The sequence below is a fragment of the Anabrus simplex genome, chromosome 11 (genome assembly GCF_040414725.1).
Source record: "Anabrus simplex isolate iqAnaSimp1 chromosome 11, ASM4041472v1, whole genome shotgun sequence".
In the NCBI taxonomy this organism is placed as follows: Eukaryota; Metazoa; Arthropoda; class Insecta; order Orthoptera; family Tettigoniidae; genus Anabrus; species Anabrus simplex.
In genome coordinates this window covers 11399795-11413845 of record NC_090275.1, presented here as the reverse complement: position 1 = coordinate 11413845, position 14051 = coordinate 11399795, and the positions used below count along the sequence as shown (strand labels likewise).

Genomic DNA, 14051 nt, shown 5'->3' with positions numbered 1-14051 from the left:
CCTCTCTATCTTCTGTTTCGGTTTCCAACTCTTGACAATCATCTACTGAATCTCTAAATTCCCTACTAAATAGGTTTGCTTTCTCAATATCTGTTAAATAGTGTTCACCCCCTTCTCCCACCATTGTAGGAATTTGGACTCCTTTTCCTTTTTGATTCCTGATATATGAATACAGCTTTTTCCATTTCCCTTTGTGGTCATTACCCTCTTGAAGTATGCCATTCATATAATTCTCTTTTGCTTCCTTTTTCACTCTATTCAGTTCCCTCATTAGCTGTTTTCTAGTTTCTCTACTCTCCCTACCCTCTTTGATTTTCCTGTTTACTATTCTACATTTTCTTTTTAATTTTCTTATTTCCCTTGTATAATAAACAGGGTCTGAGGTCATTTTACCCTTCTTAACAGGTACAAATCTCTTCTCTCCTTCCCAAATAATTCCTTTAAATTTAGCCCAAAGTGTATCCACGTTACTCCCTTCACTTATCCAACAACTGAATTGTGATTTAAGGTAAGTCCCAAATTCATGAACTTTAGTTTTTCTGTACAATTTCTTGTCTTGTGTAACCCTCTTATTAAGCCTTTTTGGTACGAGTCCTACATCCATTATTACAGCCTTATGGTCTCCTATTCCTTCAATTACCTCAGTTTTATCAACAATTTCCCATGGTTTAACCAAGAATACATCTAGTAAGTTATTGAGACGAGTCGGTTCTTGTACTACTTGTGTAAATCCTCCCTCCCAAATTAACTTATTTGCCAGTTTCTGTTCATGGGCTTCACTTGCAGCTCCTTTCCATTCAACTTCAGGCAAATTTAGATCTCCCCCAATTATTACCATATCATTATTATTGTTTTTATGAGTATAATCTATTATTTTTTCAAAGATTTCCATGTCTCTTTCCTCTCTTCCAGGCCTGTATGTTCCTATAATTCCCACCTCCTTCATATTATCACAAACTAATTTTATCCCTAATATTTCATCCCTTTCATCGGTAAACCATTCATGTGAACAGTAAGTTTCCTTCACCAGAATAAACACCCCCCCTCCCTTTTTATCTCCTCGGTCTCTACGATAGACTGTGTACCCTTCTGGAAATACTTCTCTATTACCCACCCCTTCTTTCAACCACGATTCCACTCCTATCACTACATCAGTTTCATAAGATTCCATCAATGTACCGAATTTTAATTGTTTATTTACTACACTTTGACAGTTTACCAAGAGCAATCTCAGACCCCCTTCCTCCCTAAAACTTGACTGTTGCAATTGGGTAACTTGAAATTCCTTACTATCCTGAGTTTCTTTTTCTAGTTGACTGAGCCAGCTTGAAGTACAGCTGGCTCTTTCTACTAGTTTTCCTGGTCAGTATTATAACTCAAGGGAGTTGCCTGTTTTACAGTACATATCTTAAGATTAATAAAATCTAGAACAATATTTGCTATCTTTCGTTTACCTGAACTGTTTAGATGGAGGCCATGTTTTGTATAACAGTATCTCTCAAAACTGCTGCATTCAATAACCTGAGTATTCCGAAAATGTTTACAAATTTTAACAATATCTGTATTGACCTTGTCCACTTCAATGTTTACACACGAGTCTCTACTCAAATCATGCCTGTGGGGCACGTTCACTACAAAAACGTTAGTGTGGGTCAGCTTCCCTAGTGTATGTTTAAGTTGTGATCTTACATTCTTGGCGTCGTCGCGAGCTACGTCGTTCGTCCCACCGATGATAAGCACTGCATCGCCGCTCCCGAAGTTCCTAGTTGCTGCTTCTACGTTTTCCACAACACTGCTGATAGAAGCTCCTGGATATATTTCTCCGGTTGCTGCTATATTCTCGTCGTTAATCACTCCCGCAATCCCCCTTCCTTGGCTATCACCAAACACAGCTACCTTCGCTGATTTAGGCCTAACTGGGTCTTGAATCTGAATTCTAGGCCTAAATTTTAAACTCGGCACGGCAACGGATCGCGATGATTTGGTTTCACGCGCGCGATCACTTTCTTCCAGGATTAAATTATTTAGGGCAGAAAACCTATTTCTAATGTTTATTTCCGGAAATTCAGTTGTAGATTTCTTCTTAGCCGGCCATCCACGAACTACTTGACACCACGTGCTCGAGTTTGTTACTTGTACCGGTATATCACTCGGAGAATGGTCAGTTCCAAATTCTAGCGATCGCAGTCTTTCTTTTAATTCTTGATTTTCAACTTTAAGAGTCTCATTGTCCTTTTTTAGAATGTTTATAATTTCTAATGCACTTTTATATTCCTCATCGACTGTTTTCGGTGCTTCGTCAACGCCGTCCCCAACAACAACATTCCGAACACACTGCTCACAAATCCAGTCAACATTTTCATTAGTTTTTACGTCTCTAGGGCAATTTCCGCACTTATAATGCCACCATCGATCACATGAATCACACAACATTCCATTTTTCACTAATTTTCGACATTTTCCGCACTTTTCGTCACATTTTACGGTTAATTTACTCGGAGAATAAAACACTACGTCGTCATTACCGGGCGCCATTTTGAAAAGAAAAAAAAAAAAAAAAAAAAAAAAAAAAAAAAAAAAAAAGAAATTTTGTTAACCAGATTGGTGAACAAAATTTGGACATGCGACGATTATGCGATTAAATGTTTAAAGTCCAATTTTTTTATTGAAAATAAAGGATGTGACGATTTTGCCGGGAAATACGGTACTCTCATCTCTCTGTGTTCTCCAGGTTTCTGCTGCTTGGGTACATAATACCAGTCGTACATTTCTTCTTTAGCCTTCATTGGTATACATCTTTGTTCCATGTTCAATTACTCCCAAGCACAGTAGTAGTCTTCTACTGATTTCCACATCCAGTCTTCCAATTCCCACCAGTTTGCTTCCGCAGATTCTGAAGTTCCGAAGTGCTCACCTACTTCAGGTTCCTTTTGTCAGTGCTGCTCTTCTCCACACTGATCTTCATACTTTCCATTCACTACATTCAGTTGTTGTTGCAGCTTCCTCTCAGATCACATCACCACCACCTTTGTGAACAGTAAAGGCGACAACACTCTTCCTTGTTTTAGTCCACTTTGTTTTACTCACTCCTCTTTTCTTCTTCTACTTCTTGTTTTTTGACCACATAGGATCACTGTAATCAGTCCATTGTTCAGGTCTCTTTGAAGGGATTAGTCGGGCTTTGCAGTCCTCTCAGTACTTCTTCAGACGCTCCGATCTTCGTGCCCTTTCCTCGGTTGAAAATGTGCGTGTTGTTGGTTTGTTTCATGTAAGGGTAAAGTGGAGGTTTGTATTCTTTAGTTTTGTATTCAATTTAATCTTATTTGTGGTGTCTTCTGTTGTAAGGCCTATTTCCTTCAGATCCTCTCTTACTTCTCTGATCTTGTTGTGGTATTTTTGAGACGTGATTGTGTTGTACTAGTTGTTTCAGAAGTCTCCAATCCTGCATCCTCATTACATGTCCAAAACATCCCAGTCTCCTCTTACGCATAATATCTGTAATGGGTTCTAGCTCTTTGTACACAATCTTGTTATGTATTATCCGCCACAGTCCATGTTTGGTATTTTTTGTTGATGCAGTTCCTTCCAATCCTCCTTTCAATTTTCTGAAGTCTGTCAGTCTTCGATTGTTTATTCAGGTGAAGTGTTTCTGCTGCATATGTAGCTTCTGGTTTTATAACTGTGTTGTAGTGTTTTATTTTTGCATTTCTTGATAGACATTTCTTTTTGTAGGTGTCCCATGTTAATTTTTGTGCTTCAGCTAATCTATTTGTTCTTGTTTGGATTGAGATTTTTTTTCATTTTGGTTATGTGTTATTACTTCTCCAAGATATTAAAATTGAGTTACTATTTTGATTTTATTACCATTTATGGTAACTTCTTTTAGTTATGTTGGTTTTTGGGGCATAATTTCTGTAATTTCAAATGATATTTTGAGGCCAGTTTTATTTCCAATGTTCTGAAGTTCTGATATCTGGGTTTTTGGTTATTTTATGTCAACTGCTAGTAAAGCAAAATCGTCGACAAAACCCAGGCAATGTGTTTTGATTTTTCGGCCAATCGGTATTTTGGGGGGACATTTCGTATACCATTCCTAGAGCACAATTAAAGTGGCGAGAGTCCATCTCCCTGCCGTTGTCCAGTTTTAATTTCAAATGACTCTGATATTTCACCCCTAAACTTCACTATTTGATTTAGTATTAGTCAGTTTTATCATGTTTATTAATTTGGGGTGTAGTCCAAGGCGTCTTAAAATTTTAAACAGGGATTCTCTATGAATGCAGTCGTAAGCTTTCTTGAAATCTACTAATGTTATCAGCATATCTCTGTTTCTTCTCCTGTTGTAGTCCATTATCATCTTAAGACTCATGATCTTATCAGGACAGCTCGTCGAGGGTCTTAAAACTCCTTGATATTCTCCTAGTTCTTTCTCAAGTTGTAAACTTATCCTATTAGTCTATTACGGATGATTATTGAAAAGATTTTGTATGCTACGTCTAGGAGCAGGATTCCCCTCTAGTTATTAGGGTCAGTTTTGTCTCCTTTTTTGTGCAATGGGTGAATGAGGGCTGTTGCCCAGTGTTTCGGTAGTACTTCTTAAATTCAGATAGAGACAAATTGTTGGTGGAAGGCAACGTTTCCTGATCTTCCTGCATATTTCCAGATTTCTGCAAAGGTCTGGTCATCTTCTGGTGCTTTGTAGTTTTTAAATTTATTCAGTACTTGGTAGACTTCCTTTATTGTGGGGGGATTGATGTTCTCTGGTGGTGTTTTTATTGGGGTGTTGGTGTCCAAATGGAGTTCTGTAGGTTCCTTACAATTTAGAAGCTTGTTGAAATATTTGGCCAGAATTTTGCATTGTCTTTAATGTTATGAGCCAGCTTACCATTGTCATCCTTCATCAGTAGGGTTGGGGGTTCATATTTTTGGAGCTGTTTTCTGAAAGTTTTGTAGTAGTCCCTTGATGGTTTTATTGAATTCTTCTTCAGTTAATTGCGCTGTATCCTTATGAAGCTGTCTTTTCAGTCTTCTTAAGACTTGGGTAGTTTCTTTTCTCTGTTTTACTCCTGTACTGCAGCAGTTCTAGTAGAATGTATTTACCATTGTTATTAATTCCTTTCCTATACCTCTGTGTGTCAGGCTTTCCCAATTTTTTGTTCTATAACTACTATTGTAGGTAGCGATGGGATAATCAGATACTTTTAATAATCTAACAACCTCCATCCAATTATTTAAATAGTCAAATAAAATAATCTAATAAGTTTCAAATATCATTCAGTTGTATCATCATAATCTTCGTTTCCGGCTTCCCGAGTCGGGTTGTGAATCAAGGACCCCCATCGCTGCCTGATTCTCCACCACTCTTCTCCTTTTTAAAGTACATCTTCTGGTTATCCTCCCCTCTTCTCTATGCACTCCCACACTGAATTTGTCCACATCTTATGGGGTCTTCCTCGTGGACTCCTTCCTGTTAACTTCTCTGAAGAAGCTTTTTTTGGCACTCTTGTCTTTTCCCATTCTCATCATATGCCCATACCACTTAAGCTTTGTTGTTTCTATCCTGTCTTGAAGTTTCAAGATTCCTGTCCTTTTCCTTATCTCTTTCTAATTCTATCCTTTCTGGTCTTGCCCTCGATACCTCTTAGGAGTTCCATCTCCGCTGCCTGTATTCTACTCTCCTCTTGTTTTGTTGTAGTCCACGATCCAGCTGCATAGGTTAGTATGGGTTCATAATAGGTTGAATATAATACACTCATGCTCAGAAATTAAGGATAATGCTGATACATGGTGAAGCAACGCTATGGTGGGTAGTTTGCGGTTTTAAATCACCTCGGGGTATGAACTTGTGGTGGATTTGACCTGCGGTCATCACACGGTGGCGCTGGCAGCAGTCCAAATACGGAGAGGTGTGTTGGTGCATGTCAGAGTACGGTGCAGCGAGTAAGTGTGCAGATGTTTTCAGACGTGCTAATGGTGACTGTGTGGTGAAAATGGCTCAGCGAACACATATTGATGACGTTATGAGGGTAGAATAATAGGGCGACTGGAGGCTGGTCAAACACAACAGGTCGTAGCACAGGCCCTCTGTGTTCCACAAAGTGTGATCTCAAGATTATGACAAAGGTTCCAGCAGACAGGAAACGTATCCAGGCGCTACAGTATGGGACATCCGCAGTGTACAACACCACAAAAAGATCGATATCTCACCATCGGTGCCCGCAGACGGCCACGGAGTACTGCAGGTAGCTTTGCTCGGGACCTTGCCACAGCCACTGGAACACTTGTCTCCAGACACACAGACTAATAGACGACTGAACAGACATGGTTTTTTCGCCCGGAGACCTGCAAGGTGCATTCCACTGACCCCTGTTCACAGGAGAGCCCGTAAAGCCTGGTGTCAAGAACACAGTACATGGTCATTGGAACAGTGGTCCCAGGTTATGTTAGCGGACGAGTCCAGGTATAGTCTGAACAATGATTCTCGCCGGGTTCTCATCTGGCGTGAACCAGGAACCAGATACCAACCCCGTAATATCCTTGAAAGTGACCTGTATGGAGGTAGTGGTTTGATGGTGTGGGGTGGGATTATGATTGATGCACGTACACCGCTGCATGTCTTTGACAGAGGAACTGTAACAGGTCAGGTGTATCGGGACGTCATTTTGCACTGATGAATGATAACACACGGCCCCGCCGAGCTGCCATCGTGGAGAAGTACCGTGAAACAGAAGATATCCGGCAAATGGAGTGGCCTGCCTGTTCTCCAGACCTAAACCCCATCAAGCACATCTGGGATGCTCTCAGTTGACGTATCGCTGCACGTCTTCAAACCCCTAGGACACTTCAGGAGCTCCGACAGGCACTGGTGCAAGAATGGGAGGCTATACCCCAGCAGCTGCTCGACCACCTGATCCAGAGTATGCCAACCCGTTGTGCGGCCTGTGTACGTGTGCATGGTGATCATATCCCATATTTATGTCAGGGTACATGCGCAGGAAACAGTGGAGTTTTGTAGCACATGTGTTTTGGGACGGTTTTTGCAACTTATCACAAATACCGTGGACTTACAGATATGTTTCGTTTGTGTTCACTATGTGCCTATGCTATTAGCGCCAGTTTTGTGTAGTGCCACGTTGTGTGGCTCCACAATATCCAATTATCCTTAATTTATGAGCATGAGTATACTTTCTTAGATTTTTTTTGGGCCATCTTGGTTCCACAAAATACCCCTTACACTCTGGTAGAAGCTGTTTGCATCTATTTGTTTTTGCACTTCAGTTTCATCCTCGCCCCATCTGCAAACAACATGGCTTTTGTTGCCTGCCTTCCCAATCTCTGTTTAATGTTCTTATGAATTTCATCCATGACAATGATGAATAGTTTGAGCGATAGTACACTTCCCTGTCGAAGTCCAGTTTCAACTTTAAACCATTTTGTTTTTCCATCATTTGCACTTCCACTGTGTTAACTTGTTTTTTTCCTTAATGTGGCCTATACCAACTGTCTGGGCACACTGTCATAAGTCTTCCCAATGTCAATAAATGTCATTACTATGTCTTTTCCAAACTCCCATCTTTTCTTCATCATATGTCTTAATGTAAAGATAAGGTCAAACATTGATCTGTCTTTCCTAAAACTGTACTGTTCTTCTTCCATTTCTCCTTCTAGCTTCCTCCTCAGTCTTCCTTCCTATAATACTCTCTCAAATATCTTAGCTACATGGGCAATAACGGTGATCCCTCTGTAGTTATTACATTCCTTTTTGTCACCTTTTTTAAATATTGGGATAATTAAACCCTTTCCCTTCTAGGATCTCTTTCTTCCTCCAGATTACTCTAATCTATACAGCCACTGTAGCCCTATTGGTCCTGCTGCTTTTATCATTTCCGTAGTTACCTCATCCACTACTGCTGCTTTACCGCTCTTCATCTTTTGTATGGCTTCCTCTATTTCGAACACTGATATCTGCTTTTCTTGTTCTTCTTTCCCCATTGTTTCTTCTTGCTCCTTCTCATCTACCAGTTCACTGTATTTAATATTTAGCAATTCTGAGAAGTATTCTTCCCATCTTTTTAGTATGTCATCTCTTTGCATCAGTATCTGCCCTGTTTCAATTTTTAAAATTTTTTATCTTCCCAGTTTCACAAACTATTCTTCAACAAACCATACAAAACCTTTTTACTTTACTTTTTACTTCCCTTTATATCCTCCTGTAAAGTTTTTGTGAAACTTTCCCAGCTCTTCAATTTCTCTTCTTGTACTATTTTCTTACATACCTTTTTGGCTTCTTTATATTTCTGCCAATTCTGTGCACTATTGCTGCCTATCCACTTCCTCCAAGCCATTTGTATCTCTTTAACTGTTACCTTTACCCTGCTTTTCCACCAAGGAGTCTCCTTTCCCCTTTTCCTCCCTGATAGGCTTCCACAGGTGTTTACTGCACACTTTACAAATCCATTTCTGAAACATGTCCATTCCTCTTCCAGAGTGTTCACATCATCCTCTTGAAACTTTTCTCTTATTTCTTTCTCTTTTAACTTCCATCCCTTTATTTTTCTTTCCCTTTTTTTCTATTAACTTCGTTATTTTACCAAGTCTTAATTTGGCTACCACCACTTTATGGTCTCCTTCGAAACCTGCCCTTGGCATTGCTGTCACATATTCCAGTTGTCTACGTTTTCTCCTTCTTCACCAGAATAAGATCATTGCCTTTGTCTCTCTATCTCCCCAACTATATCTAGTTATTTTTTGTGAGTTCTTTTTTCTGAACCACGTATTGCCAAGAATGAATCCATTCCTTCTACAATAATGTATTACCAAATCTCCTTCATTTTGGTTTCCATGACTATAGGGCCAATTATCTCTTCTTTTCCCTGGCTCTGTCCCGACATGTGCATTCATGTCTCTTTTATCATAATCTCTTTGTCTTCAATACGACTTTCCAGTTCTTCTAGAAACTCTTCTAAACATTCACCTGCATTCCCTGATTGGGGTGCATAAAGCTGTATAAAATCCTTGATTCTCAAGTGCAAGTCTAAGTTTAATTATTCTGTCACTGATCTGGTCAATTTTGTCCACATATTACGCTAGGTCTTCTCTCAATATCACACCACCACCATTTGTTACCTTCTTTCCTCCACTCCAATATAATCTATACCCTTTCCTCAATTCTTTGTGACCTTTCCCCTTCCATTCTGTCTCAGTCATTCCCATTATTGCTATGTCTTTCTTCTCCATATGCTCTTATCAGTTCTTTTACCTTGCCATTCAAAGTCATGACCTTGATGATGCCGATTCTTGTCACGTCTGGTAGCCTGCTTCTCACAGTTCCCCCAGAGCACGAGGAACTGCGTGTCACTTCAGCTTGAGGCCTCGATTCACTTGCACTCATTTTTTAGGCTGTTCGAATGATGGGTTCGCAACTCCCAAAGGCATTTTATTACCTTCTGCCAGGTTCAAATTAGGCTGCCCTAAACATGGAGTCGGGCGCCTTTTGAAGCCGACCCTCCGGAGTAGAGGCGCTACAGGTTTGCCCCTTCTGCCATCTCTACCGTACCGAAGTCCATCTTCTCCGCCGTAGATGCCGTTGAGGTCTTCGCCCATAACCTAGGGTAAGGGCCCTCCATAGTTATGACCCCTGGAGAGAGAGTGTGCCAGTATTTTAAAGCCCCCAGGAATTGGGCTGCCTGTTGGTCCGCGGGTTGTATTGGGTATTTCAACCAGCCCTACGTATTGCAGGAACCCCTTATCCGCCACCTGGGGACGTGCTCTGTAAAGGTTAGGGGTCAGGTTCCTCTGGTTACTTATTGGAAGTTAACCCCACCTGCAAAGGCTGAGGTTATTTGCAGTTATTCAGTTGTAGTGATGGCATAATCGAATACTTTTAATATTCGAATAACCTCCATCTGATTATTTAGATAATCAAATGAGTTTAAAATACAGTACCATTCAGTTGTATTGCTTAGAATATTCGGATGAGTCACGAATCAATTTTTTGGTTTAAGTGTGTCGGGTGGACAAACGATTCAAATAAGGTAATAGATGAACTCTTATGAAAAATAGAAATACACCTTTTTCCAAACGTAAGGAAAGGAAGTACAAAGGAGACTAGGCATTTGAAATGAAAATATGAAGGAGTTTGGAATGGTATTTACTAAAAAGAAAACTGTACTCGTGCACTGTGGAAAAGAGAAAGAGATGCCAAGTGAAAATACATGGAGAACAGTTGAGAGTGTGGAACAGTTTACATATCTGGGTAGCATTAATAATGCAAGAAATGAAATCAACCCTGAAATTAATAACAGACTTAGGTACATCATTTTATCAAGTCAGAAAGCTTTTATGGAATGACAAAATACCCAAGAGAATGAAATTTACATTATATAAACAGTATTTCATAACAGTTGTAACATATGGACTAGAAATGCTGGTAACTAATAAGAAACAAGATAGTAAGATCCAAGCAGTAGAAATGAAATTTTCAAGAACACCTGTTAAAAAGACAAGAAGAGATAGAACTCAAAATATTAAAATCAGAGAAGAGCTAAATATAGAACTGTTAGTACAGAACATACAGAAAGCAAGACTGAGATGGTTCGGACGTGTAAAAAGAATGGGAAAGAAACGGGTAGCGAGAAGGGAATTGGAAAGAGACCAGTTGGAAGACAGAGAAGAAGGTGGATGGATCAGATTTGGAAGGACATTAGAGAAGCTGGTTTGGATGTGGCAGAAGTAATGGAGCAGGAAAAGTGGAAGATAGATGGGAGTGGAGGAGGCTTGTTAACCACATGTGGGCGACTGGAGTGGGACAATGATGATGATGATCTCTAAATGTTGAAACTAAACTAGTGATTAACTGTCTTAATAACATCACTTTCCATTTGTTTATTCACTATTCAATTGCCTCATTGATTCAAATGGAGTTTCGGATGGATAATAAAAATATAATCAAATGGAAAAAATATTCACTATTCGATTGCCTCATTCCTTCAAATGAATAATTGAATGGGAAATATAATCGAACAAAATGGAATAATCAAATAAGCAATTATTTTGTATTAAATTATCCCATCACTAGTTGTAGGCCTTTTCCAAGTCAAAATAAGTATTTGTTATAAATCAGCAAAAGAGTAACCCGGAAATAAAAATAAGGCAACTGAAACATTTTACTTGCTTTCATTTTGGTTTCCTTGACTGTGGTACTTCTGTTATCAGCAGATTTAGCCAGTGGTATATTTGTAAATGGTTGTTTTTACTCTGCTTGTAAGATTTTTATACTTATGATCTGTTAATAATAACAAATATGCCAAGACCTGTAGCATATTATTCTTTTTCAGGGGTGGAGCAAAACGGTACGACATACCAACATTTCCTGAGCTCAAAGGATTGAGAGAATTAACAATTCCAAAACTGAGCCATCGTGGCGACCAGGTAATGGACAATCCTATTCATTGAACATTTGAAGGTGTTTTTTCTTGTTCTATCTCCAGCAACACGGTAGACTTATTCAACGTTTCTTATGTTCTTGAGACATGCCATTCTTTTTGTTGCCTACTCCTTGCGGCCTTCAATTTTGCCGTTTGAAATGAGGTGCAATACTGCACATCTTTCACCATGTAACACCTGCCCCAGGTACACTAGGTTTCTGCATGTAGTAGAGGTCAGCAGCTCTCTTTTAGAGTGAACACTCTGCAATATCTGTTTATTAGAGACATTATATATCCAGGAGAGTTCTAGCATTTTTCTATGAAACCACATTTCCAGAGCATCCAGCCCTGTTATGGTGGTCGTTTTCAGTGTTCAAACTTTACATAACATTTAACCCTGCACTTTTTCTGCTTTAAATTTAAAGCATTATCACATGGTAAAGCCTTCATTTTCTTGAGTGCTAATCTGGCCACACCTATACAAGTCTCAATTTTGATCTAGATTTAAATCATCTGATATACATAAACCAAGGTATTTAAATTTATCAACTTGTTGGATTTGTGGAGCTTAAAGATGTCTTAAATGAAGTTTTTCTAACTCCTGACAATCTTTGTCTGTTTCTTCCCACTTTCTGGTGTCTTATAAACCTTTCAAAACATCCTTTTGTTAAGAGACTAAGGTGTTTCTTAGTAACTATTTGTAGTCGTAAGACTCAATATTGCAAATACCACCAATTTCCTATTTTGACTATCAGAACACATGTTTGAATAAACACCATGACAGCCCAGCCATACAAAAAGAACAAGGATAATCTGCACGTTTTCAAACAGATTGGCTCTACATCATCTCTTCTCAGCCCTCGACGAGCTCGCTCCTGCTTCGTTAGGAGGCTGGGCTTCGATGCTCATAAACAAATCTTCAGTCTTGACGTGGGAAGTGTAGGATGCGAAGAAAGGCAGGACCCTGGCTGAGTCCAATGATATTTGAAGGTGCTCAAATACGTCAGCGGTAGATTTACTGGCACATTGAAGAACTCGTCTGGGACTAAATTCTGGCACCCCGGCGTCTCTGAAAACCGAAGTCATTAGTGGAACATAAAAACAGATAACATTATTTATTAAAAGGGAAGAGACAAAAGGATAATTCAGCATTCTTTTTATCGTACTCTTCCAACATCGAGTCTGAAGCTGTAGAACTGGGATTGATTAGGAGAGAGTTCATCTGTTTGAAGATGTGAAGACTGTCCTTTTGATATTTACATGTTTGTTTCTCTTTCTTCTGTTGTGTTTATCCCAATATTTGGTCCTACTCAGCCTCATTCTTTCTACACTCAACTCTCGATTTACCGTAATCAGATCAACCGCGTTGCGGCTTAACCGCAATATCAAAAACACTAAAAATGCACGAGTGTCAGGAGTTACAGTAATAATACAGAATTACAAAGAGTCGGGATAATATTGCCGAGTTGTAATAGTAGCAGTGGTGGCGCGACCTTGAAGTTATTTGTGGTGTGTCACCGGCCACAGACACCTGCTCTACTCCACACCGCCCAACTTGGTCATTGTCTTGTTTATGTTCAGTGCAGTTCAGTTCGCAAACAATGGCAACCAAACCAATATAACGTTGGTGATTCTACCACACGGGATATTTTACGCAACAAAGACAAATTTCTATCATTTGCTTGTTCGTCCGATGCAAACAGTGGTATGGCAAAGCGTGAAAACTATGAAGAAATCTGTTTGAGGAGCTTGACCAATGCATGTTGGAGTAGTTAACAGTGAGCTCAAGGGACTCCAGTAGTATAATTTATCATTTTAACTGTACTTTCAGTACGCCTGTTCTATTTTTAATTTTTTGCAGGTTAACCACAATTTTACTCATCTGGGAAGCCTTAACCCTACATTATCCCGGTGAATTGAGAGTTGAGTGTATATATATTATCATTCATAGTGTGTTACATGTTGTTATTCATCAGATTTTGACTTTATACATGAACTTCCTTATCAATTGTTAATGCATCTGTATTTCTCTTGTACATGTAGCTGAAAAACGATGTCAGTTCGGATCGTCTTTCTCAAGGTGGATCGCCAACCCATATCCAGCAGCAGCCACCTTTGTCTCTGCCTGTACAAGTGAGCGAGACCGTGTGGGAGCTGGCCATCAACACCAAGTTGTCAAAGTACCGCAACTGGGAATCGTTCGGCGAGCGCAATCCATCCAGGGAACTCCCCTTCCTCACCGAGGCTGAATGGAAGTCGACTCATATGTTGTGGAGTCTACTGCGCATGAGCCAGTTGATCCCCGGCGAGGCAGCTGTTATATTAGCACCCGATTCCATTTCTGAGCTCAGAGTTGTTGGTCGGCAGGAGATCATGACAGAGATGAAGTACCTGCTCGTCGGGATAGAGACCACTTCCTTCCACTACAAACAGGTGCTGTTTACTTGCCTGAAGTGCAAAATATTTTCTTCTCATATATATGTACTGCATTTAGCCACCTAATTTTCTCGACCTTAATTTTGAAATCAAATTTTAGGGAATAACAAATATACATACATTATCATTATAGACTCCTTTCAGCGTTCAGTCTGCAAGCCTCTGAGAATTTACTAAACGTCGCCACAA

At 39.7% G+C, this 14051-nt stretch overlaps 1 protein-coding gene across 1 annotated transcript in view; it reads left to right on the top strand.

Moving 5' to 3' along the window:
* Grip163 (gamma-tubulin complex component 6) overlaps window positions 1–14051 on the top strand; it is a 249957-nt gene that overhangs the window by 42240 nt on the left and 193666 nt on the right. The window contains exons 5-6 of the mRNA XM_067155466.2: window positions 11337–11430; window positions 13470–13859. Coding sequence (XP_067011567.2) covers window positions 11337–11430; window positions 13470–13859 — 484 coding nt within the window. The remainder of the gene's footprint in view (window positions 1–11336; window positions 11431–13469; window positions 13860–14051) is intronic.